We start from the raw sequence: 23954 nt of genomic DNA, 5'->3' as shown, positions 1-23954 counted from the left end.
TATGTTCTAAAACAAATGTTCAATTCTTACACAGTCACACAAAATTAGTGACTAACAATATAAATACACTAAAATCAATAAATTATTCATAAGTGCATTAATAACTTAGGATGTATAACTGGAAGTTAGAGAAAGAAGAAAAGACCTGTGAAGTTATAAATCATACCCAATCAAACAAGGGAAAAATATTATGGCAAAAGAGAAAACCAATAGATGGCTCAGAGATCCACCTAACATGCGCAGCAGATACTGTAATTATCAGCTTGTTGGTGGCAGGGCATGCTGGGACTTTTAGTTCCACTGCAGCAAGAGAAAACAATGTTCCCTTTTTTTGATGCAGATACATTTTGAGAATGCTGGGGAGGCTACAACACGGTATTGACCAGCAAGTCATTCAAACTGATGACTTTAAGTGGTTTTGTCTTTTCATTAAAACAATTTTAGGCTTCTTAAATAATGTAAAGAACAATGAAATGTTTGAATAGCCCAGTTGTTTGTATAATCAGTTTTTAGCATAGTTTTATTTTTTTCTTTCCTGTTCTTAATATGGAAGACAATCATATATAATTATAAAATAATGAAATAACATCTTATGATTATATGTAACATACAGCAATCCTTTCTTCCATGTGTACATCCCTTTATGCACAGGGCTGTATCTATCCAGAGCTGGTCCTGTGATGTGAATGTGGGATGCTGTGCTCGCTTAGAGTCAGCGTGTAAGATGAGTGTGATGCAGGGGTGGTGTCTCTGCTTTGCTGAGTTGAGAAGTTTGCTGCAGTATAAAAGCTGATGCTGTCCTCTATCTGCCGCAGTGCCCTGCATCTCCCTCACTGTGTGTGTGCATTAGATCCTGGAGTGATCCTTTCATCTGTGCAGCTTTTTTCATCCAGTGCATGCTCAGTTATCTTCATCTCTGAACTCCTATCCTCTTGGTTTTCTCTCATTTTATAATCACTGCATATTTGTTTCATCAGATTACTCTCTTGACTTTTTTATATTTTCCTTTGACTTCTCTGTTTCCATAACCTCATCATGCTCAGCTTCGGCCTGGAACGCTCCATGGGTCCCATCACTTATCGCAGACCCCCTAGAGATACCTATCTTCGCTCTAGCTCTGTCTCCCTCGCCCACAGTGGCAGTAGCAGCTTCCAGTCCCAGACTCGGAGTCGACGAAGTGGCTTTTCCTACAGTGAAAGTCCTGAACCCTCAAATGGGCCAAGGGATGAAAAAGAGGCCTTGCAGGGGCTGAATGACAGGTTTGCTGGCTATATAGATAAAGTGCGGAGACTGGAAGAACAAAATCACAGCTTAACACAAGAAGCAAATGAACTTAGAAAGCAGCAGGCTGGTATCTCTGCCATTGGGCAGTTATACGAAAGAGAGATCCGAGACATGCGTAACCAGCTCCTGAAAATCAACTCCGAAAATAGTCAAGAACAGCTGGAAAAAGATCGCATAAGTGAGGATATTGAGATGCTAAGAATGAAAGCACAAGATGAAGAAAGACTGAAGGAAGAAACTTTGTCTGCAGAGAGGGTACTGAGGCAGTACCTGCAGGAGTGCAGCCTAGAGAGTGAGCAGATTGGAAGAAAGGTACAAGCTTTGCAAGATGAGATCACCCACCTGGGCAAAGGTCACCAGGAGGATGTTGAAGACCTTCTTAACCAGATACAAGGTAGCCAATACACAACTCAGCAACTGGGGGAGCTGCCTGGTCTGGACCTGGCAGCTGCCCTGAAAGAGATCAGAGCTCAACTAGAAGGCCATATAGGAAGAAACAACGTGCAGACTGGTGAATGGTTCAAAGGTGAGTGAGATGGGGCAGAAGACAAAACATAGCATTAGCAATCTTGTAAATTGCAGACACTAACCTCTATTTGGCTATCTCCTGTATCTCTCATAATTCAATAGCTTGGAGATAGACCTTTCACTAGATATAAAACCTGCATGTTGTCTTCTCTTGATATTTTATTTACTTCTGTCTTCTGATTCAGCTTAAAACTTCCAACATAGTTCCTAGAAAATGTGTGGAAAAACTGCATTGTACAGATTATTTCACATTTACTTTTGTCTCAATGACCTACACTACTTGTGATGTAAAAAACATACTTTAGCAGTGATGAACTCAAATGCATACTGAGAATGGGTTTATGTCTTCAGGCTATGAAGAGGTTACTTTTTTGCAGATGAAATTCCTGAGTCATGGTTAGGTTCTATATCCGTGCCTGCCCCTCCCCTTAATCTTCTCCTTTGCAGCAATAGGAAGGTGCTAATCTTGCGTCACTAAGAGAAAAGGCAAATCCTGTAATTGATGCAAGTGTTGTTCATCTAGCAGACCTGCACAGGAAATTCTGCTAATAACAGTAGGATGAGATAAAACTGATTAACTGTTATTTCTAGAGTTATGGTAGACAAAAAAATTGAAAAAAAATTAAAATGTATACAAGTATAGCAGTGAGATTTACCTTGGGATGCTGATTATAGTCATAGGAAGCAGTTCTGCAGTGCAGCGTCACAGCATCATTCAGTCATGTGCCCTGGCACTTGTCAGAACGGTAATACATTGGGCAAATACACTGCATCGGAATTCTTCTTTGGCTTGCCTGTTCATTTTAGCTCTGTGAATATGCTCTCAAGAGACTAGAACAGCATATACCAGTTGAATTACATTGCTATAGTACTAAAATGCCATACTAATCCACAATCTAGCATCTTTTCAGCAATCTCATTCAGGTCATTGAAGTTCTGCGTCATTCCACTAGCAGAGGCAGAGCTTACATATATTCAGACATTTCACAGGACAGACTTTCTCAAATCAAAAAGAGTGTAACCATCTTATTAGGGAAAAGGAACAAGCATTTAGCACAAATCTAGAAAAAAAGTTAAATATGTTGATTGCTGACAGCATTTTAAAATCAGTGTAGCACATGGATGGTGGTCAGGCCTCTATTGTATGATGTTGTGTGGAGCTTCAAAGCAAAAAAGGAAGAGCCCTTAAAGTGATTGTAAAGGATCATTTTTTTTTTTTAAATAAACATATCATACTTACCCCCCACTGTGCAGCTCATTTGCACAGAGTGGCCTCTTCAGGGGTCCCCTGGTGGCTCTCGCGGTTCCTCCCAGCATCAGATAACCCCCTAGGACAGCGATGGCAAACCTTGGCACCCCAGATGTTTTGGAACTAAATTTCCCATGATGTACTCTGTAGTGTAGTTGAGCATCATGGGAAATGTAGTTCCAAAACATCTGGGGTGCCAAGGTTCGCCATCACTGCCCTAGGAGAAGTGCTTTCCCGAGGGGGTTACCTTGCGGGTGCGCTCCCGAGTCCAGCATTTGCGTCCACAGAGACGAATGCCGGACTCGGCCCCGCCCCCAGCTCCCGCACCATTGGATTTGATTGACAGCAGCAGGAGCCAATGGCTTCGCTGAGATCAAGCTATCCAATCAAGAGCCGGGACCCCGTGGAGAGATGGACAGCGCGTCCCCGCTGAGGAGATGAAGGAGCTCAGGTAAGTAAAACGGGGGGCTGGGGGGCTGGTGACTGGCAGGTGTTTTTTCATATGCATAGGATGCATTAAGGTGAATAAACACAAGGGTTTACAACCCCTTTAAAGAGATACTAAATGACATGTTTATCCAAAAATAATCCGTACAGATCTGCTACTTAATGGCTTTATAGCTAAAAAATTGTCCCTAGTCTATCTCCCGAGCCAGCAAGAGAAGGTGACTACATTCCTACAGACAGTGAGACAATGGAGAACAAATGTAGCTGTAACAGGAAGTCGGGACAGAGCAGCAAAGAAATAAAAAAAAAAGGAATCTGGAGATTTGGAGGAGGCTGAGAGCAATAGAAAGTGCCTTTTGAGTTATAAATACTGCAATAGATTTATTTTTAAAACCGGTTTAGTGTTACTTTATGGTTTCTGTGGAATTGTATTGTTTAAGAACCTGTTATTTTGGTGTGCGTTAGGATATTGGGTGCGGCATAGGAGGACTGAGTTTGAAGACTGATGATACCAATTCCAAAGGGATGATGTAAAAATGTATGTTATATCTTCATTTAGCTAAAGAAAATGCATTTTAAAGTGGTCTTCTTGGCACTTGGATTGAAAATGGCATGGTATAAAATGGAGTTTCCTTTCAAGTATATTATAAATGTTTAATGGAAAAAAAAACTGATAGATCGGAAGGGATGGGAGGGGGTACAGCCAATTTGAGGGTATTTTGTTACATCCCTTTTTGCTGACGCAGACAGCAGATGTGATTCAGCAATATTTCCCAAGGGTGTAACAATAACCATAGCTGCCCTATGCAGCTCTTATTTGGCATTAATGGGTTTCTTTCCTCTCCTGACTCCACCTACCCCTGCAAGTTTAACCACTGCTATTACCGGTACCTTTATGGAACTGATGTATTTTTAATTTAAATTCCTCATTGGTGCTGTATGGTATTATTAGGTGCCTTACCTTATTTTTTTTTTCTTTTGATATTTTAATAATAATGATCATGACATGATTACCATCAAAAGCACGAAAACGTAGGCTGGTAACTAGCAGAAAACCTATAAAGATGGCAGTGGGGAGATGGAACACAAACCTAGATGAAGCACAGCTTAATGGAACCTTAAAAACCATATAACCTGTTCTTTCAACTGAAACAGGGCATTATTTTTGTGGCTATATGTACTCCATGAATTGATCATTGTGTCACCCCATATAACATATGTGACAATCCATCAGATATATTTAAGTGTGTCTAAACCCTAGAACACATTTTTCAGATTTTCAACTTATCAGGCTTTCGGCCTAATGTACACGGGACGCTGAGGCAACCTCTTCTGATCGATTTTTTTGACAGCTTGAAAACGGCTTTTTAAAACGCCCGTTTGGTCGCGTTTGCATGCCGCATTTAGTTGTGTTTAGCCGCGTTTGCGTCTAGGAGCGTTTATTTAAGATAACATCATAAGACCCTCCCAAAGCAAAAAGAACAATATTTAACTATCTATAGACCAGAATGAGTAGCAGCAGCTGAGAGAGCAGCAGTGTACTTGTATCTACCTCAATTTCAGTGCTTTTACTATGGATCCCATTATAAACAGTGTGAGGAAATTAAAAAAGACAGATATTAAATTTCATGTAACTATGTTTGATCAAGTTGGGGTTCAAGCTCAATGGTGGGGTCATCTGGTTCAAATCTAACAACATATAGGTCAAATTTCAATTCTACTTTGGCTAACAGCAATGCTAGTGGTGTATTGGATTGGATCACGGGCTTATCAGGGGTATATAAATGGGCTATGAAGCATTGTTGTGTTTTTTTTTATCACTTGCAATCATTTTTAAGTTTTGTAATGTAAAAAAAACAGGGCACCTTTAAAAACGCTTCTAAACAAGAACACGGCTAGACGCCGGTACCGCGTTTAGCCGCATTTGGCATCTGAAGCATCAGCGTCTGAACTAATTTCTTTGCCTTCAAAGAAAAGCCTCTAAATGCAACTGCCTGAAAACGAAATTAAATGAACCTGTGTACATGTACACATAAGATAACATTGAATGAGTTCAGGGGCAGCTGAAAAAAAGCAGCCAACTACCTCTGAACGTCCGTTTACCAGCAGCAGTGTACACGAGGCTTTAGCTGTGGTGGCTACATTTGTTTTTCTTTTTCCCTTTATTTTCATCTGGTGATCCTGCCAATATCACACTTCCTGCTCTACCATGACAATGTTTACTCCCTGTACTGTATCTATTTAGGAACAGTGTTGTCAGTCTTGAACAAAACTACAGAATAATTTATGTTTAACTTTGTCTATAACAGTGGTTTCCAAACTGTGGCCCGGGGGCCAGATGTGACCCTTTACTTGCTTTTATTTGGCCCTTGGGGCACCATTATATCCACTGACCCCAAAGGAGGGGCACAATTCCTTCTACTGACACCAACAATGGGGCACAATTCCTTGCAATTACACCAACAATTGGGCCCAATGACACCAATGATGGGGCACAATTCCTCGCAATGACACCATTTGGGCCCAATGATCGGGCACAATTCCTCGCAATGATACCAACAATTGTGCACCAATGACACCAATGATGGGGCAGAATTTCTCACAATTACACCAACAATTGGGCCCAATGACACTAATGATGGGGCACAATTCCTCCCAATGACACCAACAATTGGGCCCATGGGCACCAACAATGGGTTACAATTCCTCCCAATGACGCTAACGATGGGGCACAATTTCTCCCACTGACACCAACGATGGGGCACAATTCCTCCTAATGACACCAACAATTGGGCCCAATGACAATAATGATGGTGTCATTGGGAGGAATTGTGCCCCGACAATTGGGTACAATTCTGCCCACTGACATCAAAGATGAAAGACAATAAACTAGCCCCTTCTTTAGAAAGTTTGGAGACCCCTGGTCTATAACATTAGAGAAACTTGATGTGTAGTCTTAGCGGACTTCCTGACAACCTTGTTTGACATAAAAACAGAAGAATACACAAGACAGCACTGGATTACTGGCACGATCAACAGATTTTTGCACTTACTGAACAGATATAACAAATTGCCTTTAATAGTATACAGTTTACAGATCAGCTATTACCATATTGGTATTGCCAAAATTATGTTTTTCACATTTTCTTACACTATTTATAAGCAACTAGCATAACTAGTAGATGGCAAATTTATATATATATAATCTATTTATTTTGTATTTGTTTATTTCATAATACAGTATTTACAGTGATTTACTAATAAATGATTTACAGTGAACCTGGACAAACTAAATGAGGCTTCCCACGTCAATACTCACGCCATCCGTTCTGCTAATGAAGAGATCACCAATTATCGCCACCAGCTACAGAGTCAGATCACTCAGTTGGAAATTCTCAAAGGATCCCAACAATCCCTGGAGCGCCAATGTATGGATCTAGAGGATCGTCACCAGGCAGAAGTGGCATCTTATCAGGTAGAACTTCTAGTTTGTGCTTTTTTAAGCCATGGTTATACACAAATGCACTTTAGAAATTGATTTGAATGCAATAACCAACCATCTGCATTTTCATTATAAGAATTATGTATTTTTCTAGAAGTCAGTACCTATAGAATTTGACAAGACTGTAACAAAATATAATTTGGACATGCAGCCCCAAATGTTAAAACATATGTCAGTATGTCATTTTATTGAGTAAATTATGTTTCAAATATACTGTTAGGGAACTTCATTGAGTTTTGCTGCATACTGTACATACAAAACACAGGTTGGTTTGGCATCTGATATATGATATCTAGAACAGGAGCTGACCTGAAATTGGTTTTGCCTAAACTATGGGTCTTTCTGACACTTATAAGAAGTATTGAACCCAAAATAAAACATTATATTGCAACTTACCAATTCTTACATGTGCTAGCTGTATGCCTAATACGTAAAATATATGTATGGCCATACACAATTCCCCCATACAGTGCTGACAGGGGAATCAGCAATTATCTTCTCACTGCGGGGGGGGGGCGTGGAAAATCGTGATTGTTGCTAGCGGCTACAGCAGGTACTAGGAATTATCACAAGAGAATCCAGCAGGCTGGTTGTACCCAAGGTGATTAATCGATCAACTTGGCACATTCAGTCTGCCCATTAACGGTTCAAATTTTGTCCGGTTCCTGCTGAACTGGATGAGATTTGAACTGTGTATGACCAGCCTTAGTTTTCTTTTTTAGGCTTTCTTTCTTCCATTTTCATTTGGTGCTCTAGATAGCAAGTCTGTGGTTTTTGAAAAGGAAAGCTCTCTTGGAGTTACAGGAATGAGACAGACCATTTAAAGTGTAAGTAAACCCCCCTATCGTTTTCAGCCAAGGAAGCTGCCATCTTTGCCTCTGTTTAATATAAAACTAGCATGATGCTGCACATGGGATCAGTCATGACATAAGCCATTGGATGGTTTAACAGTTTGATCGAGAGCACAACCAATGGGAGTGTTACATTTTCGGCATGCCCCGGAAATGAAACTGCTTTATGGATGGGTTTACTTCCGCTTTAACACTGGCAGGGGTGTTTAAAATGATCAGCTTTTATTTATCTAAAACCTTTGTCCCAAAAGGTAAAAAAAAAAAGATTACAGTGTACTGTATGTATTGTGTGTTTTCAACTTTTTGAATTTGGTGCCAGGCTCCGTGCCAATGCCTCGCAACTTTCGCAGGGAACAGAGCTCAGCTGTGTGATAGATCTGGCAGAGGACACGGCTCGCACAGACAGCGTGGAGACATTGCAGGATCCTAGGGACAAGATAAGTAACTTTGCTTGGATCCTGCAATGTGATCCCCAGTGTGGCTCTAGGGTTACCGCTTTTGGTACTAAAAATCTGCCCCGAGCCAGACTCGGGAATACCGCTAAGGAGGTTAAAAAGACAACTAATACAGCCACCACATTTAGCCACATACAGCAATCTACACCACAATACAGCTTCACCATCATGATTGGTAAGCTGCAATTTATTACATTTTTGGTTTTGGATCGTGGCAAACTTTAATTCATTGCAAATTCGGGGCTGTTAAGAAAGTGATAGAAAGAAATATATTATAGTTTTGCTATAATAAGTTGAATAATGCATATCATCCTACACAGTCAAATAGAAATAACAAAGGAAAATCCCTACACTGTGAAGATATGTACAGTGCCTTGAAAAAGTATTCATACCCCTTGAAATTTCCCACATTTTTTCATGTTACAACCAAAAACGTAAATGTATTTTATTGGGATTTTATGTGATAGACCAACACAAAGTGGCACATAATTGTGGAGTGGAAGGAACATGATAAATGGTTTTCAATTTTTTTATAAATTTGTGTGGTGTGGTGTGTCTTTGTATTCATCGCCCCCTTTACTCTGATAGCCGTAACTAAAATTGAGTGGAACCAATTGTTTTTAGAAGTCACCAAAATTAGTAAATAGAGCCTACCTTTGTGTAAATTTAATATCAGTATAAATACAGCTGTTCTGTGAAGCCCTCAGAGGTTTGTTAGATAACCATAGTGAACAAACAGTATCATGAAGGCCAAGGAACACACCAGACAGGTCAGGGATAAAGTTGTGGAGAAGTTTAAAGCAGATTTAGGTTATAAAAAAATATCCCAAGCATCTCACAGAGCACAGTTCAATCCATCATCCAAAAATGGAAAGAGTATGGCATAACTGCAAACCTACCAAGACCTGGCCGTCCACCTAAAGTGGTATGAATACTTTTTCAAGGAACTGTATCTATCTATCTCATATAATCAGAAATTGTACTTTGTTTTGGTAACATGATGAAACCCCTTTGTGTGTTATTTAAAGAAATATTCTGATGATCCTATTTTTTTTGTTTACAACAGGACACTCTGCAACAACTGGAAAACGAGCTAAGAAACACTAAATGGGAAATGGCTGCACAGATTCGGGAATATCAAGATTTACTGAATGTTAAGATGGCCTTAGATATAGAGATTGCAGCCTACAGGTATAAAAGGGAGAACCTAGGTAGAACTAAATGTTATTAATATACTTTCAGTAAAAAAACCTCTTGCATCTGTTGCTGAAGATATTATATGTTCAATGTTGTCATTCTAAATAATTGTTGATGCTCAAATGTAACTTTTATACCTAAATAGATTTTTAGTTGAGCCACTTCAGATATTTTTTCATGAAATTCCATTAGGGAAATACATATTATACACAAAAGGAGGTGGATTATTAGATTAATAGTAATTACTTTAATTAGAAGGAAAGGCTTATCATAAAGCTAACTTTAAAATGTTGTTTCCTATTGCCCTGCACACATTTTACCATATGTAAATACCTTTTCTCTATGCGGTCACATGACCGCAAAGCTCTGGCTGCTCTTTGTAAATGTATAACTGGCAGGCAGGAACTCTCTCCCCGTCGATAACACCAAGAGTTAAGGATGCTGCTGTTTCGTCACATATGGTGACCCATCACAGTTGGCTACCCGCTGGACTGCGCATGCGCGATGCCACCGTATGCATTCCACCCCTGAGCCAAATTCAAGCCCCACCATCCAAGTGGACATACAATTTGATTATATTTATGATGTTACCTTGCAGGTACAAAAAATAAAAGAATGTCTAGCGGTTTACAACCGCTTTAATCTTAGAAGATTCAGAGTGATATTCGGTGATGACACTACTGTGCTGCTCACTGTTCTCCTTACTGGAGGCCCTGACATGAGGAAGCAAAACCCTGCTTCTACCACTGTGACCACCTCCACACAGGGACACAGTATATGACAAGGCATGTAATTCAGTAATTTGGAAAGATAAGCTGCTGGGAGAATACAGGCAATACTGGTAGCTAGTCCTTTGCCCTCTGCACACCTTTTTTGTTTTGTGTAGCTTCAAAAGTTTTGTTTCTATTTAAAGGGAATGCATAGTGATTTTCTATATATTTTCTTTAAGTGTTTAATATGTTTAGGACTACAAAATATTATTTCTGAAAATGTGTTTCCTTTTTTAGATAGGTACATATAGAAAAATTGCTTATGACTATTTTGCGTTTGCTTTATTTTTATTTGTAATATTGAGCCAGCAGGTAGAACTTGCCTCTTTTTTCATCGTTGTCAGTCTCTCCTTAGCCTCTAAGCTAAAATTTACACACACAACAATGCGTTTACAGTACTTCTGTTTTTAAAGCGGTAGTAAAGTCTTTTTTTATAAGTTTAACCTACAGGTAAGCCTATAATAAGGCTTACCTGTAGGTAAAAAAAATATCTCCTAAACCTGTATGGTTTAGGAGATATTCCCCTCGCAATGCGCCGCTGCAGTCAGGGGCGCACAGGGGCTTCTCAGCTGAAAGTCCGGCAGATGCCAGACCCTGCCGGAAAGAAATCTCCTGCACGCACGAGCGGGAGTGAAGATATCGCGGCTCCGACCACTCAATAGCCGGAAGACACGCCGAGGGAACATGTCAGCTCCCTCGGCGGGGTTCAGGCGAGATGTCGGGCCTTGTTCTAAGGTAAGTATTTCATAATGAGCTAGTATGTGGTGCATACTAGCTCATTATGACTTTTCCCTTGCAGGTCAGAAAAAAAAAAAATGTCAATGGGTTTACTCCCGCTTTAAGTAAATGACTTATGTGATTATATTGTTTGAGCAGAGTTCATTTTAAGTACTGTTACACTTATTTTTGTGAGCCCTCCTCCCAGTTTTTCTCACATGTTCCCAATCTTCCGAGATCTTTGCTGTACGGACTTTTTGACACTGAATAGCTTTTTGTTAGAATCTTTTCTGTAGACCCAGCAAATGCATACTGAAATGTAATTATTTGGACAGCATTTAAATAAGACTTTTAGAATTATAGGAAGAAAGTGAATAGAAAAAGGGGATAGTAAAGGGTGTCCAGGATGTCTAGGAACAAGAATGAGGGGTTATGTTTAATGGGCATTCCATCCTCTCTTCTAATTCTTCTCTTTTGCTATAGGATCAGGGCTTTTTTTTCCAGCGGGAGCACGGGGGAACAGAATTCTGGCATCCCCAGCACGGAATGTATGTAATGGCAAGGGGTGGTGGAGGGTCTATTGATGCTGTATGCTGTGGGATCTATTGTCGCTGGGGGGGGGGGGTGTAGTGTTACTGGAGGGGAATCTATGTTGCTGGGGCAGGGGGGTCTTATGTTGCTGCAGGGTCAAATGTTGCTGGAAGGGATCTGCTGTTGAAGGAAAAGTCTATTGATCCTGGCTGCTGGGAGATCTGTTGTTGCTGCTGAAGGTCTATTGTTATGGGGGGATCTATTGTTTTTGGTGGTGTCTATTGTTGTGGGGGGGTCTATTGTTGATGGCTGCAGGGGATCTATTTCACTGCATTTCTTGGTATCACAAACAAATTACTTAACACCACAAAATGCTACTTGGTTATGTATTCTCTAAAAGGAATGGTGCTCAGACAAGGGTAGGGGGCGGAAACAAGGGGAGACTCAAAAAGGGAAAGTTTGTTGGAAAGGTAATGCTCGGCCCATGGTTACCATTACTTTTTGAGTTCATGTCATAAAGTATGGTCGTTTTTTGTTGACTTAGTATTACCATGACATTTTCTGTTTAACCTGCGAAATTGTGAGTATGGTTTAACTTTTGCTAGAGTCCTGGCCGGAGCAGCGATGACGTTGTCCGGCGCATGCGTGCGGTAGTCGTCAGTGACGGCATGACCGCCTTCACTAAGGGCACGCTCAGTGCGCCTGCGCCATTGGTTTTTAGGGAAATATCTCCTTAACTGTGTAGGTTAAGGAGATATTTCTTGCATCTACATATAAGCCTTAATCTAGGCTTACCTGTAGGTTAAAGTGGTCTTACAACCACTTTAACATTGCTTCATAGGGTTTTTTGTTTGCATATACCTTTATACCTTTACCCATGCACTGTGTAAATAAAATGGTAAATTTTAATCCAGCATCATTTTATTCCAGGGTAACCCACCGTATATGTTTCAGCGTGCACAAAGCTTTACATCCTCTAAAACAGTTGTTGGTCACATTGCTTTTTATTCCATCCACCTGATACTTAACTATGAAACACATAATGAACTGCTACTGTTAGACCCGGTTCACACTGAGGCAGCACGACTTGCAGCGCGACTGCCTCAGGCGACCGGAATCCGACTTTAGCGGTGGCTTGCAAAATGACTTCTGTATAGAAGTCAATGCAAGTCACCCCAAAAGTCGTACAAGAACCTTTTTCTAAGTCGGAGCGACTTGAGTCGCTCCAATTAGAACGGTTCCATTGCACAGAACAGGACGCGACTTGTCAGGTGGCTAAGTCGCCTGACGAGTCGCCCCTGTGTGAACCGGCTCTCAGCCCATATTAAATATAACTTTATATACAACTATGCTTTGCCTTCTCTTATCAGTTCTTAAACCATTTACATAAATTCTACCTAGTATTATTACTAATATGAGACACAGGGTCAACTGCTTTTGCATAACCTCAATTTATCTGTTTCTTGATTATACTACACAATGTATTTTTGCCTTCTCTTCGAATTGTTTACACATAAAAGAAGTCAAAGGAGGCAAGGTACGTCCAAAATGCACTTTTTTTTAACAAATAAAAAGCCTGGAGCTGGCTGAACCCACCCCAGCAACAACTCGTTACTTGTTTATTTTGGTACATTTATACTTTAAAGCAGTGGTTCTCAACTCCTGTCCTCAGGGCCCACTAACAGGCCAGGTTTGCAAGATTGAAATACATCACAGGTGATATCATTTGCAGCTCCGTGATTGCAGTATTCTAGTCTGCATCTCCACAAGGTAATACTTAAAATCTGGCCTGTTAGTGGGTCCTGAGGGCAGGAGTTGAGAACCACTGCTTTAAAGCGTCACCAAACCCACATCATTAAAAAAAAACTATCAATAAATGGTGTATTATATGCTGTGAATACTCAGTCACTATGAGATTTGTTTTCTGTATTCTGTAAAAAAAACCTGGTTTATCCTGTTGTTCTCTGTCTCCCTCTTCTGTTCAAGTCCCCAGTGCCGCAATACAGTTAGCAGCTCTGCACATGCTCAGCTTTCAGTGAGTTTCTATGCTGAGCATTTCCCTATCACATTTGAGCAGCCCATGTGACTATAGAGTCACACATGTAGGTGTATACACAGGGATAAATGACAGCACACTTTCTCCCTCCTCTTCCATGTCCACTAACCAGCTAAACACAATAGGGGCAGGTTATTACATGTAGAATAATGGAGGCTTAACCTTCCTCTTATTCTAAAACACAGGCTGGAGGGGCGTGGCACAGCCTGTGACTGCCAGAAATCTGCCCACACCATGTTATTGCTAAATAATAATTAAGACTTTATTTCAACATTTATATTTGTATAACAATTTAAAACAGTTTATTGATATTAATTATTTATTTTTACTTTGTATTCCAAAGGTTGTTTTTTTTTTGTCTTTTTCTTTTTTTTTTTTTACATGTGACCAGTAGCAGAGGACCAGAAGGTCATCCTGCTTATGTTTCCCTGCAGACAGGCTGAGAAAGATCTGGGTCATGTGACATCTGTATATTGATTCGGAAAAAAATATTTAGATAAATACAGTGCCACATACAGAAATAGAAGGGAAAATGTAAATTAAAGAATATATGTTTAGTATCACTGTAAGCCTAATTTGTATTAAATCTTAGGAGCCGCACAAAAATTCAGATAATCAGCTTTGGACAATTTTAAACAAGTTAAAGGCAATATAAACCTTCCTACCTTGTGTTTTTCATCTGCATAAGATGTATGTTAATCTTGTCGTTTTCATTGTGTAATTTTCTGGCCTGTACAGACAGTATAGTATAGTAAATCTTCACATTCTGGTGTCAGAAAACAGGATTTTTAAAAACAGCTTACCTGTAAAATCCTTTTCTTTGAAGTACATCAGGAGACACAGAGCCATAGTAGTTACTATGTGGGTTATAGGCCACCTTCAGGTGATGGACACTGGGACGCCCTAAGACAAAAAGTGCACTACCTATATAACCCCTTTCACTACTGTGAGTACCTCAGTTTTGTAGTCGAGCAATACACGTGTATACCAAAGAAGGGAGGGGCCTCTGTGTCCCCTGATGTACTTCAAAGAAAAGGATTTTACAGGTAAGCTGTTTGTAAAAATACTGTTTTCTTTTCATACATCAGGGGACACAGAGCCATAGTAGTTACTATGTGGGATGTCCCATAGCAATGGCAACTGAAGGGAGGGAGACACAACAAAAAAAGTAGGGCATTAAGAGACTAGAGGACTTATACTGCAGCCTGCAGTACACTGCGCCCAAAGGCAATATCCTCATGACCTTGTACATCGATTTGATAGAATCTAGTAAATGTATGGACTGAAGACCAAGTTGCGGCCTTGCGGATCTGAGCCATGGAGATCTGGTGATGCACTACCCAAGAGGCACTAACAGCCCTGGTGGAGTGCACTTTAACATGAAAAGGAGGAATTATCTTCTTTAGACCATAAGCTTGAACAATCATTTGATGAATCCATTTGGAAATAGTAGATTTTGATGCTGCCTGTCCTCTTTTAGGACCTTCTGGCAGTACAAACAAAACATCTGTTTTGTGAATCTGAGCGGTCTCCTTTAAATAGACATTGACCGTTCTCACTACATTAAGGGAATGTAGTGACTTCTCTTCCCTAGATCGAGGCTCTGGGAAAAAGGAAGGCAGAACAATATCCTGGTGTAGCCTCCCTGGCGGTATTCCCGAGTCTGGCTCGGGGTAAGATTTCATTACCATAAGCGGTATTCCCGAGCCAGACTCGGGATCGCATCGCTGGATCCATGGAGGGGGTTACTTACCTTGTCCCCTGGATCCAGCGATGTCTCCCCGCTGTGATCTGCGAGCCGCCGTGTCTCACTCGGTCTGTGACAGTGCCGAGCTCTGTTCCCTGCGAGAGCTGCGACGCACGGGGGTATCCTGTCTCTGTGCACACCCCCCCCCTGGCGTGTTCGCGTTGGGCCGTGCCACAGCCGGCCGGTAATTGAGGCCGTGGCTTTGAGACCTATGCTTCCCTCTGGAATCTGGCACCCTCTTGTGGTGGCCGTTGGTATGACAACCAGCAATGCTAATGGAGCTTCCCCTGCCTCTTTCCACTGCCCGCCCATCTCCTTCCCTTTACTTAGAACCCATAAATGTTATATATATTTTTTATTCTAACACCCTAGGGAATAAAATGCTGGTCGTTGCAATACTGTCTGTCACACCGTATTTGCGCAGCGGACTTACAAGCGCACTTTTCTGGGGAAAAATAATTTATTTAATTAAAAAATAAGACAACAGTAAAGTTAGCCCAATTTTTTTTTATATTGTGAAAGATAATGTTACGCCGAGTAAATTGATACCCAACATGTCATGCTTCAAAATTGCGCCTGCTCGTGGAATGGCGAAAAAAAACGGCGTGGGGGTCCCCCCCCAGGTCCACATCAGACCCTTATCCGAGCATGCTACCCGGCCGGCCAGGAAAGGGGGGACGAGCGAGCGCCCCCCCCACCTCAAAGCACCTTGCCCCCATGTTGATGAGGACAAGGGCCTCTTCCCGACAACCCTGGCTGTTGGTTGTCGGGGTCTGCGGGCGGGGGGCTTATCGGAATCCGGGAGCCCCCTTTAATAAGGGGGCCCCCGGATACCGGCCCCCCACCCTATGTGAATGTGAATGAATATGGGGTACAATGTACCCCTACCCATTCACCTGTGAAAAAAAACAAAAATAAAACACAACACACAAGGGTTAAAATAGTTTATCGCACAGCTCCGGGGGTCTTCTGTCCGTCTTCGGGGGTCTTCTCGCCGGACTCCTCCGATATCTTCTGCTAGATCTTTTACTAGCAGAGGAGCCCGGCTTTCTTCTTCGACCGCTGCCCTCTTCTTCTGAATTCAGGGGTCATCACATAGGGTGGGGGGCCGTATTCCGATAAGCCCCCCGCCCGCAGACCCCGACAACCAATGGCCAGGGTTGTCGGGAAGAGGCCCTTGTCTTCATCAACATGGGGACAAGGTGCTTTGGGGTGGGGGGGCCGCGCGGCCCCCCTTTCCACAATGCACCCCCCAAGTTGAGGGCACACGGCCTGGTACGGCTCAGGAGGGGGGCGCTCGCTCGTCCCCACCCCCTTTCCTGGCCGGCCGGGTAGCGTGCTCGGACAAGGGTCTAATATGGACCTAGGGGGGGACCCCCACGCCGATTTTTCGGCGTAGGGATTCCCCTTTAAGTCCATACCAGGTGACGGGGCCAGCGAAGGAGGCGTCGCTGGCTACCTGGAGACGCGCTCAAAATGAGTGGACTTTCCTCCGCGTGTGTGGGCGAGTCCGTTCATTTCAAAAGTACGGCGGATAGTCCGGCGGACTTAGTACGCCGTATTAGTCCGCTGAAAAAGTGCCATGTGTGGGTAAGTAGCTCGTTCGGAAAGTCCGGCGGACAGTCCGGCGGGAAGTCCGTCAGACTAAGTCTGCCGTATAGTCCGCTACGTGTGTACGCGGCATAAGAATTACAGGACTACAATATAAAACGCCAAATTTCCATTCAAAATAATTGTACCGCTTTCAGCACCTAAAATCCAACATAATCATACCACCAGGGAAGTTAAATGAAAACCTGTCACTACCTTTGGTAGGAATTGAGGATAAGGCCGCAATACCAACTTATCCTTATGAATAATCAAATATGGCACTTTACAAGACAGAGCCACCAATTCCTCTGGCAGAGGATATGGCAACCAAAAAGATTATTTTTCTCCTCAAAACAACCAAGGGAATACATCAGTTTTTTTAGCCATGAATGGATAGGAAAGGCATCCCCAGATTGGGGAGGCTTTAGTGATCCCAAGCCAGAGGTGGGCTCATCAATAGACTGCACTACCGGCAGCAAAAAAGTTGAGCGAACCAACTTAGTAAGGGAGTGTACCAACAGTCTTTCTTGTGAGATTGCTCCCTCCATACTAGGATCCTCGGAAGAAGAGACATCAGCGTGTTCCTGATCCTTTGAAAGAACTTCATGATCCCCTGCCCCTTGCTCCTCAATATGAGGGTCCTGAGCAATAGATGGGGATCTGCTACGCTTGGACCCACTATGGGAAGTGAACATAGTTAGCATCAATCTTCTGTTACAAACTTAAAACAGTAGAAGAAAAAACCTCCTGAGTAATAAATATAGGGACTGAAGTGTCCAGCGCTGCTGCAACACCAGTCCCCCCTGATGGCTCTGACCGGCCACATCACTCTCAAAGGAGGATGACATTTTCATGGACATTGATTTAGGTTGTCGTAAAAAACAATTGATCCTCTAGAACCCTTTGAGGTGTTCCTTGTCCCCCTTCTGCTCATAGCCTGATGCACAAAGCAGAGGCACTACCAGAAGGCTATAGTCCAGCAAAATTGCTGCTATTAATGCCCAGCCTGATGTAGCAGTCAGACATGGGGACATAGAGGACTTGTACAGCCACACCATGTGAGCCCATTATTACAAGGTAAGGCAAACAGATGACACGGAATATAATTACACTAATACCTAGTGAAAACCAAAAACTTAAATATTTGAAAGTGTAAAATTCCTTTAAACTAAATGTAAATTGATACAGTGATAAGATTCTTAGTGGAACTTTCCAGACAATATACTACTAAATATAAGCATACAATGATTTTTTTTTTTTTCCAAACAAATTTTATTGAAAAGTCGCTAGTGTAAACGGAACAGTGCGCACATGGTGTCTCGTTACTCCGTCAGGCGGAGAAGAGAATAAAACCTAAACTTTAAAGTGTCTGTTTATGAAGCTCAAAGTTGTTAAGCATTTTCCTGATCTGGCTCTTGGAACTGCTGTTGAAAAGGGAGTCCCAGGTGGTAGGTATATGTTGTGGTGTGTTTGCATGGGAAATCAGTAATTACGGGGTCAGATGTTACTGACTGTGCCCTCTTTTGCGAGGGCTCCAGCAGTAACTGGTTTGCAGGCGGGTCCTTAATAGGCACTGAAAAAGAGAGGAAGAAGAAATAAAAAAATAAAAAAAAGGGGGGGGGTGAGGAGGGGGGGTACACGGGGGGTGGAAAAAAGAGGGGGATGGAGGGGGGGGAAGTATGAGTTGGGTCGTGGGTAGATGTTTATCTCCTCAGTCTCCGCCGAGAATCATGTGGGTGTGGTGTGGGAGTGCGTTAGGGTGGGTCTGATTAGGTGCGGGCGGCGTTGAATGCCCGGGAGAAACGCAGCTGTATCAATGACATGTGGTTTCCCAATCACTTCCCCTAGTCGGGGTTGGGAGATCCAAGTCCTTAGAGGTGGGGGGAGAAAAAAAGAAAGAGGGGGGGAAACGTTTGGGAAGACAAAGTGGTGTCAATCTGTTGAGATCAGCATGAGTGTAGAAGTCAGGAAGGGGTCATCAGCGTCAGATACCTATCGGTTGTACAGAAGTGCGTCCAACATGCCCATGTTTTTGAGAATTTGGCTGGGGAGTCCCGGGAGATGTGAATAAGTTCCTCCATTTCAGCTATTCTGTTAATTTGCCTGAACCATTCTGGGATGGTTGGTACTTGAGGGGAGCCCCAGTGTCTCGGGATGCACAATTTTGCCGCGTTGAGCAGGGGTAAGATTCACGTCTTGCGATAGAGCATACAATGATTTTTATTGTTGAGATTATACATTTTGCTTAACTGTTCTGTCTGTATTATAGTATCTCCGATGCATGACAATATCACAAAGCATGTTTGCTATTTTTTTCTCTAGAAAACTACTGGAAGGAGAAGAATGTCGCATTGGAACAAGTTTCGATCATTTTCCATTTGACGACAGAACTCCAAGAATCCCAAGTACACCAAAGCATATTAAAGTGAAAAAAGAAGAAAAAATTAAGATTGTTGAGAAATCAGATAAAGAAACTGTAATTGTAGAGAAGCAGACAGAGGAAACGCACGTCACTGAAGAGGTAACAGAAGAAGAAGAAATAATTACATCTCCTGAAAAGGAATCAGCAACAGGTGAGAAGACACCCGAGGAGCTATCAGAGAAGGAGGGGGAGGATGAAACAACAGAAATAGATGAAGTAGAAGATGAGAAAGAAGGAGAGCATGAAGATAATAAATCAACAGAGGGGACAGAGGATAGAGAGAGTGAATCAACTGAAGGTGGGGAAGAAAATGAAAAAATTGAGAAACCTGGAATCAAGGAACCAAGCAAGGTAAAGGAACCTGAAGTAATAGCAAAAGATAAAGAAACAAATGATAAAGACTCAAAAAAGGAAGACAAGGGGAAATCAGGAAAGAGTGAGAATGGACAATCAGTGCAGAAAAAAGTGAAAGAGGAACCAAATGATATAGCTAAACAACCTTCAAAGAAAGAAGAGAAATCTGAGCCAGCAAAAAAAGAAGAGCCTTCTAAAAATGAGGAAAAAATTGCCAGCAAAAAAGAGGAAAACGAGTCAGACACCAAGGACAAAAAGAAGAAACCTACTAAGAAAGATGACAGAGGCCGTGCAGAGGACACAGAAAAAGAGAAGCTTCCCAAGGATGATGAAAAGAAAACTGTAAAGGAAGATGAGAAGACAAAAGACAAAAAATCAATTCAAGAAGAGGATACAAATGCTACCAAGATAGAAGACAAAGAAACAACTAAGGAGGAAGAAAAGAAGCCTTTAACAGAGAAAGAAAAGAAACCAGCTAAGGAAGAGGAACTAGACAAGAAACCGACTAAGAGTGCAGAGGTGGATGAACAAAAGAAGCCAGAAAAGACACTAGCAAAAGCAGAGGAAAAGAAACCTACCAAAGAAGAAGAAAAAAAGTCAGATAAGGCAGAGGATAAGAAACTATCTAAGTTGGAGGAAAAGGAACCTGCAAAGGAAGAAAAAAAGAAACCAGCCAAGGAAGAGAATGGGAAACCAGCTGAAGAGAAGGTAAAACATCCTTCTAAGGAAGAACAGAAAAAGCCATCTGTAGTAGAGGAAAAGAAACCAGCAAAAGCAGATGAAAAAACACCCATCAAGGAGGAAGAGAAAAAAACAGCGAAAGCAGAAGAAAGGCCACCCACCAAAGAAGGAGAGAAAAAAACAGCAGCAGAAGAGAAGAAACCAGCAAAGGTGGAAGAAAAACAAATCACTGTGGAAGAAGACAAAAAGCCAAGTAAGGCAGAGGAAAAGAAACCAGTTAAGACACAGGAAATGCAACCAGCTAAGGGAGAGGAAAAACCACCTACAAAAGAAGAAAAGAAGCCAGCTAAGGCAGAGGAGAAAAAGCCAGACAAAGCGGGGGAAAGTGCAGATGATAAGAAATCCACTAAAGCTGAAGAAAAGGAACCAGTTAAGAAGGAAGAAAAGAAACCAATTAAGGTTGAGCAAAAGCAGGCAGTTATTGATGAAGAAAAGAAACCAGCTAAGGCAGAGGTAAAGCAACCAGTTAAGGAGGATGAAAAGAAGCCAGCTAAAGCAGAAGAGAAGAAGCCAGCTAAAGTAGAAGAAAAACAACCAATTAAGGAGGATGGAAAAGAGAAGAAGCCAGCTAAAGTTGAGGAAGAACAACCAGTTAAGGAAGATGGAAAGAAGCCAGATAAGGCAGCAGAGAAGAAACCAGCTAAAGTAGAGGAAAAGCAACCAGTTAAGGAGGAGGAAAAGAAGCCAGCTAAAGCAGATGAGAAGAAACCAGCCAAGGTAGAGGAAAAGCAACCAGCTAAGGAGGATGAAAAAAAGACACCTAAAGCAGAAGAGAAGAAACCAACCAAAACAGAGGGAAAGGAGCCAACTAAAGAAGATGAAAAGAAAGCAGGCAAGGTAGAGGAGAAAAAAACAGCCAAGGTGGAAGAAAAGAAACCAGCTAAAGTAGAGGGAAAAAAAACGGAAAAAGAAGAGGAAAAGCAGCAAGCAAAGAAAGATGAAAAGAAGCCAGTTAAGGAGGAAGAAAAGAAACTTACTAAAGTAGAGGAAAAAGATGCAAAGGCAGCTAAAGTAGATGATAAAAAGCCTGCAAAGGTAGAAGAAAAGCAGCCAGCTAAAGAAGAAAGTAAACTGTCAGTTAAAACAGAAGAAAAAGGTTCATCTAAAGTAGAAGATAAATCACAAAAAACAGAAAAGTCACCAAAGACAAGTGATTCAACAAAAAAATCTGAAAAAGAACAAGGTATAACAATTAAGATAGAGAAAAGTGAGAAGTCTTCTGGTACAGACCAAGTAGAGAGTGCGTCAACTCAGGGAGGGAAGAAAGGTGCAAAATAAACTAACCTAATAAAGACTAGACCAAGCAGATGGTTGGATCCACCAAAGAGGTCACTAGAGATCCAAGAACCATACTCTGGAACTGTCAACCTCAGAGACTATGCCTTGACTTGGTGAACCCCACTGTATTTCTGATAAGCAGAATGAACAATAAGCAAGCCACACACTAGAGTGACCAGGAGCAACATTAGCTCTGTAGGGTGCTCTAGTTCAGTGGTTGAAACCTATTCTTAAGAAACCGCAACACTTATGTGCTACCAATCACGTAGAATTTGCTTATGGGATATATAACAAGGGTGACAAAAGGGGGGCAATGGCAATATGATATTGCATTATCTATTCCACTTGCAATGATAGCTATGACTATAGGATGTAGGTATAATTTTGTGATTCATGAAAAACCTTGGGGACATTTTGGCACTAACATATAAAAGTGGAAAAGGAAAGGCTAAAGAAATAATTGATATAGGAGGATTGATTTTGGATAAAGAGCAGTCACAGGAGGAGTCAATTGGAAGGTGAGTTACAGTATGGAATGTGTAGGATCAGTGTGAGAATACTTCACAAAAATGTTGCCATGCATAGCCTTAGAAGTTACCTTCAGATCAGTTGTTATTTTGTGGTGGTCTGCAGGGCACATAGAAACTCTAATTATTGATGCAGATCTCCACACAGATAAAATGAAAAATCTCCTAGACATACATACATGTATGATCCTATGGTAGTCAAAAGTTCTGAAACATTTAATTATTTCAAACACTTAAAAAAGTTACTGGAAAATTTCCACCTTGATTAATTATATGGTACTCATTGTAAAGACACTTCAAGTGGTGCCATGAGTCTTGTGAAATCTTCTAAGACCTTTAATAATCAGCAGCAGCAGTAGAGTACAATGATCCCTACATTCTACTGTTTTATATTCTGGCATAGCATATATATTCAAATCGAATCAGCTGCATAAGCTGCTGTAGTGTTTACATTTCTGATAAACTTTTGAAAAAAAACAGTTTTTCAGCATTTCAATGAATCATGTAACCAGGCTATGTTTAATATATACAGATGACAGAGAGATGCCCACATTCTCATTGTTTCTAAAGTGAATTTCTAAAGTAAAGATAAAATAAATGACCATAATCACAAGTTATTTAAAAAATGAGATCATTGATACAAATGCCAAATTGGCAAACATAAATTATGTGAGACATGGTTAGGGAAAAGGACTGGGTTTTGTGAAGCCTTCACTTATAGTAATTATCCAAAGTAGGAAAGCCATGTATGCTTGGGTATTATCAATCAAAGTCTTCCTATATGAAGATCCAGATGAAAAAAAAAACTGGAACAAACACCTATAGACCCACAAACCAGAAGGTTCTTCTAGTCGAAGATGCCTTCTAAGCATAATAATGAATGTAACGAAAAAAATCAGGGATGTAACACGGAATTGATCAAACAGCCATATACAGAACCAGTCTTGAAGCAGACAGTCACATCAAAGGCATATGCGCTTTCTGTCCTATCTGATAAATGCACTGCAGCAGAACTTCCAGTATGAACGATTTCACCTGGAACTCAATGGTCTATTATACTTCTAAATTATTATCTATATGTATTAAAAAACGCTGCATAAATGTCACATGCTGGAAAATTAATTAGCAGTCAATTCAGCTCAGGTCAATGCCATAGGAAGCAAGTTGAAAGAACAGGAACAAGAAAGACCAGGAACGATGTTATGAAATGGGTTATGATGTATGCTAGAGTTTCAGTCTGCGTAGTTAATGATGCACTAATCCAGCCCTGAAAAACTTGCTTTTCAATTTGTGCAATATATAGTTATGTATTAATAAAATTCTTTCAAACACATTAGAGATGTGAGTTCTTAATAGTAAATGTAGATGGAATGGTTATCTGCGTTAGAGAAAATCAGACTTGACTTTACCAGGTTTCTATGAGTTTTGTTACAATTGTTTATGTATACAACGACTTCAACTAATGTATAAATCCTTGGCTCAGTTCAAGAGACACATTCTAATATTGTAACTACTAGCAAGTCACAAAAGTGTAAGAACATAAAAAGAAACTAAAGAGACTGGATTTTTTTTTTAAGGATAGGAATACTGTCCAAGACAAACAGCTGTAGCTGAATTTATAGATAATAAATACGTGTTATCTATCATTTAAATTTCAAGTCTTTTACCACCAAGAACTGTTATGGATATTGAAGCTTAACAGTTCTTA

General features: G+C 41.1%; 1 protein-coding gene across 1 annotated transcript; it reads left to right on the top strand.

The window, feature by feature from the left end:
* Nucleotides 1-801: 801 nt before the first annotated feature.
* On the top strand, nt 802-23579 carry NEFH (neurofilament heavy chain). The gene is made up of 4 exons (XM_077461229.1): nt 802-1810; nt 6784-6983; nt 9383-9507; nt 19247-23579. Exons 1-4 carry the CDS (start codon nt 1036-1038, stop codon nt 21717-21719), a joined length of 3573 nt encoding a protein of 1190 aa, XP_077317355.1. The 5' UTR covers nt 802-1035; the 3' UTR covers nt 21720-23579.
* Nucleotides 23580-23954: the final 375 nt, after the last annotated feature.

Source organism: Lithobates pipiens, unplaced genomic scaffold (assembly GCF_037356315.1).
Source record: "Lithobates pipiens isolate NorthernLeopardFrog02 unplaced genomic scaffold, aLitPip1_a1.2 Scaffold_3, whole genome shotgun sequence".
NCBI lineage: Eukaryota > Metazoa > Chordata > Amphibia > Anura > Ranidae > Lithobates > Lithobates pipiens.
This window is presented reverse-complemented; position numbering and strand designations above follow the sequence as displayed.

Excerpts from the sequence above, each read along its gene's own strand:
- NEFH (XM_077461229.1), top strand. The coding sequence starts at position 1,036 with ATGCTCAGCTTCGGCCTGGAACGCTCCATGGGTCCCATCACTTATCGC. Across the intron at positions 6,984-9,382 it reads CAGAAGTGGCATCTTATCAG|GACACTCTGCAACAACTGGA; the intron begins GTAGAACTTCTA and ends TGTTTACAACAG. Across the intron at positions 9,508-19,246 it reads ATAGAGATTGCAGCCTACAG|AAAACTACTGGAAGGAGAAG; the intron begins GTATAAAAGGGA and ends TTTTTTCTCTAG.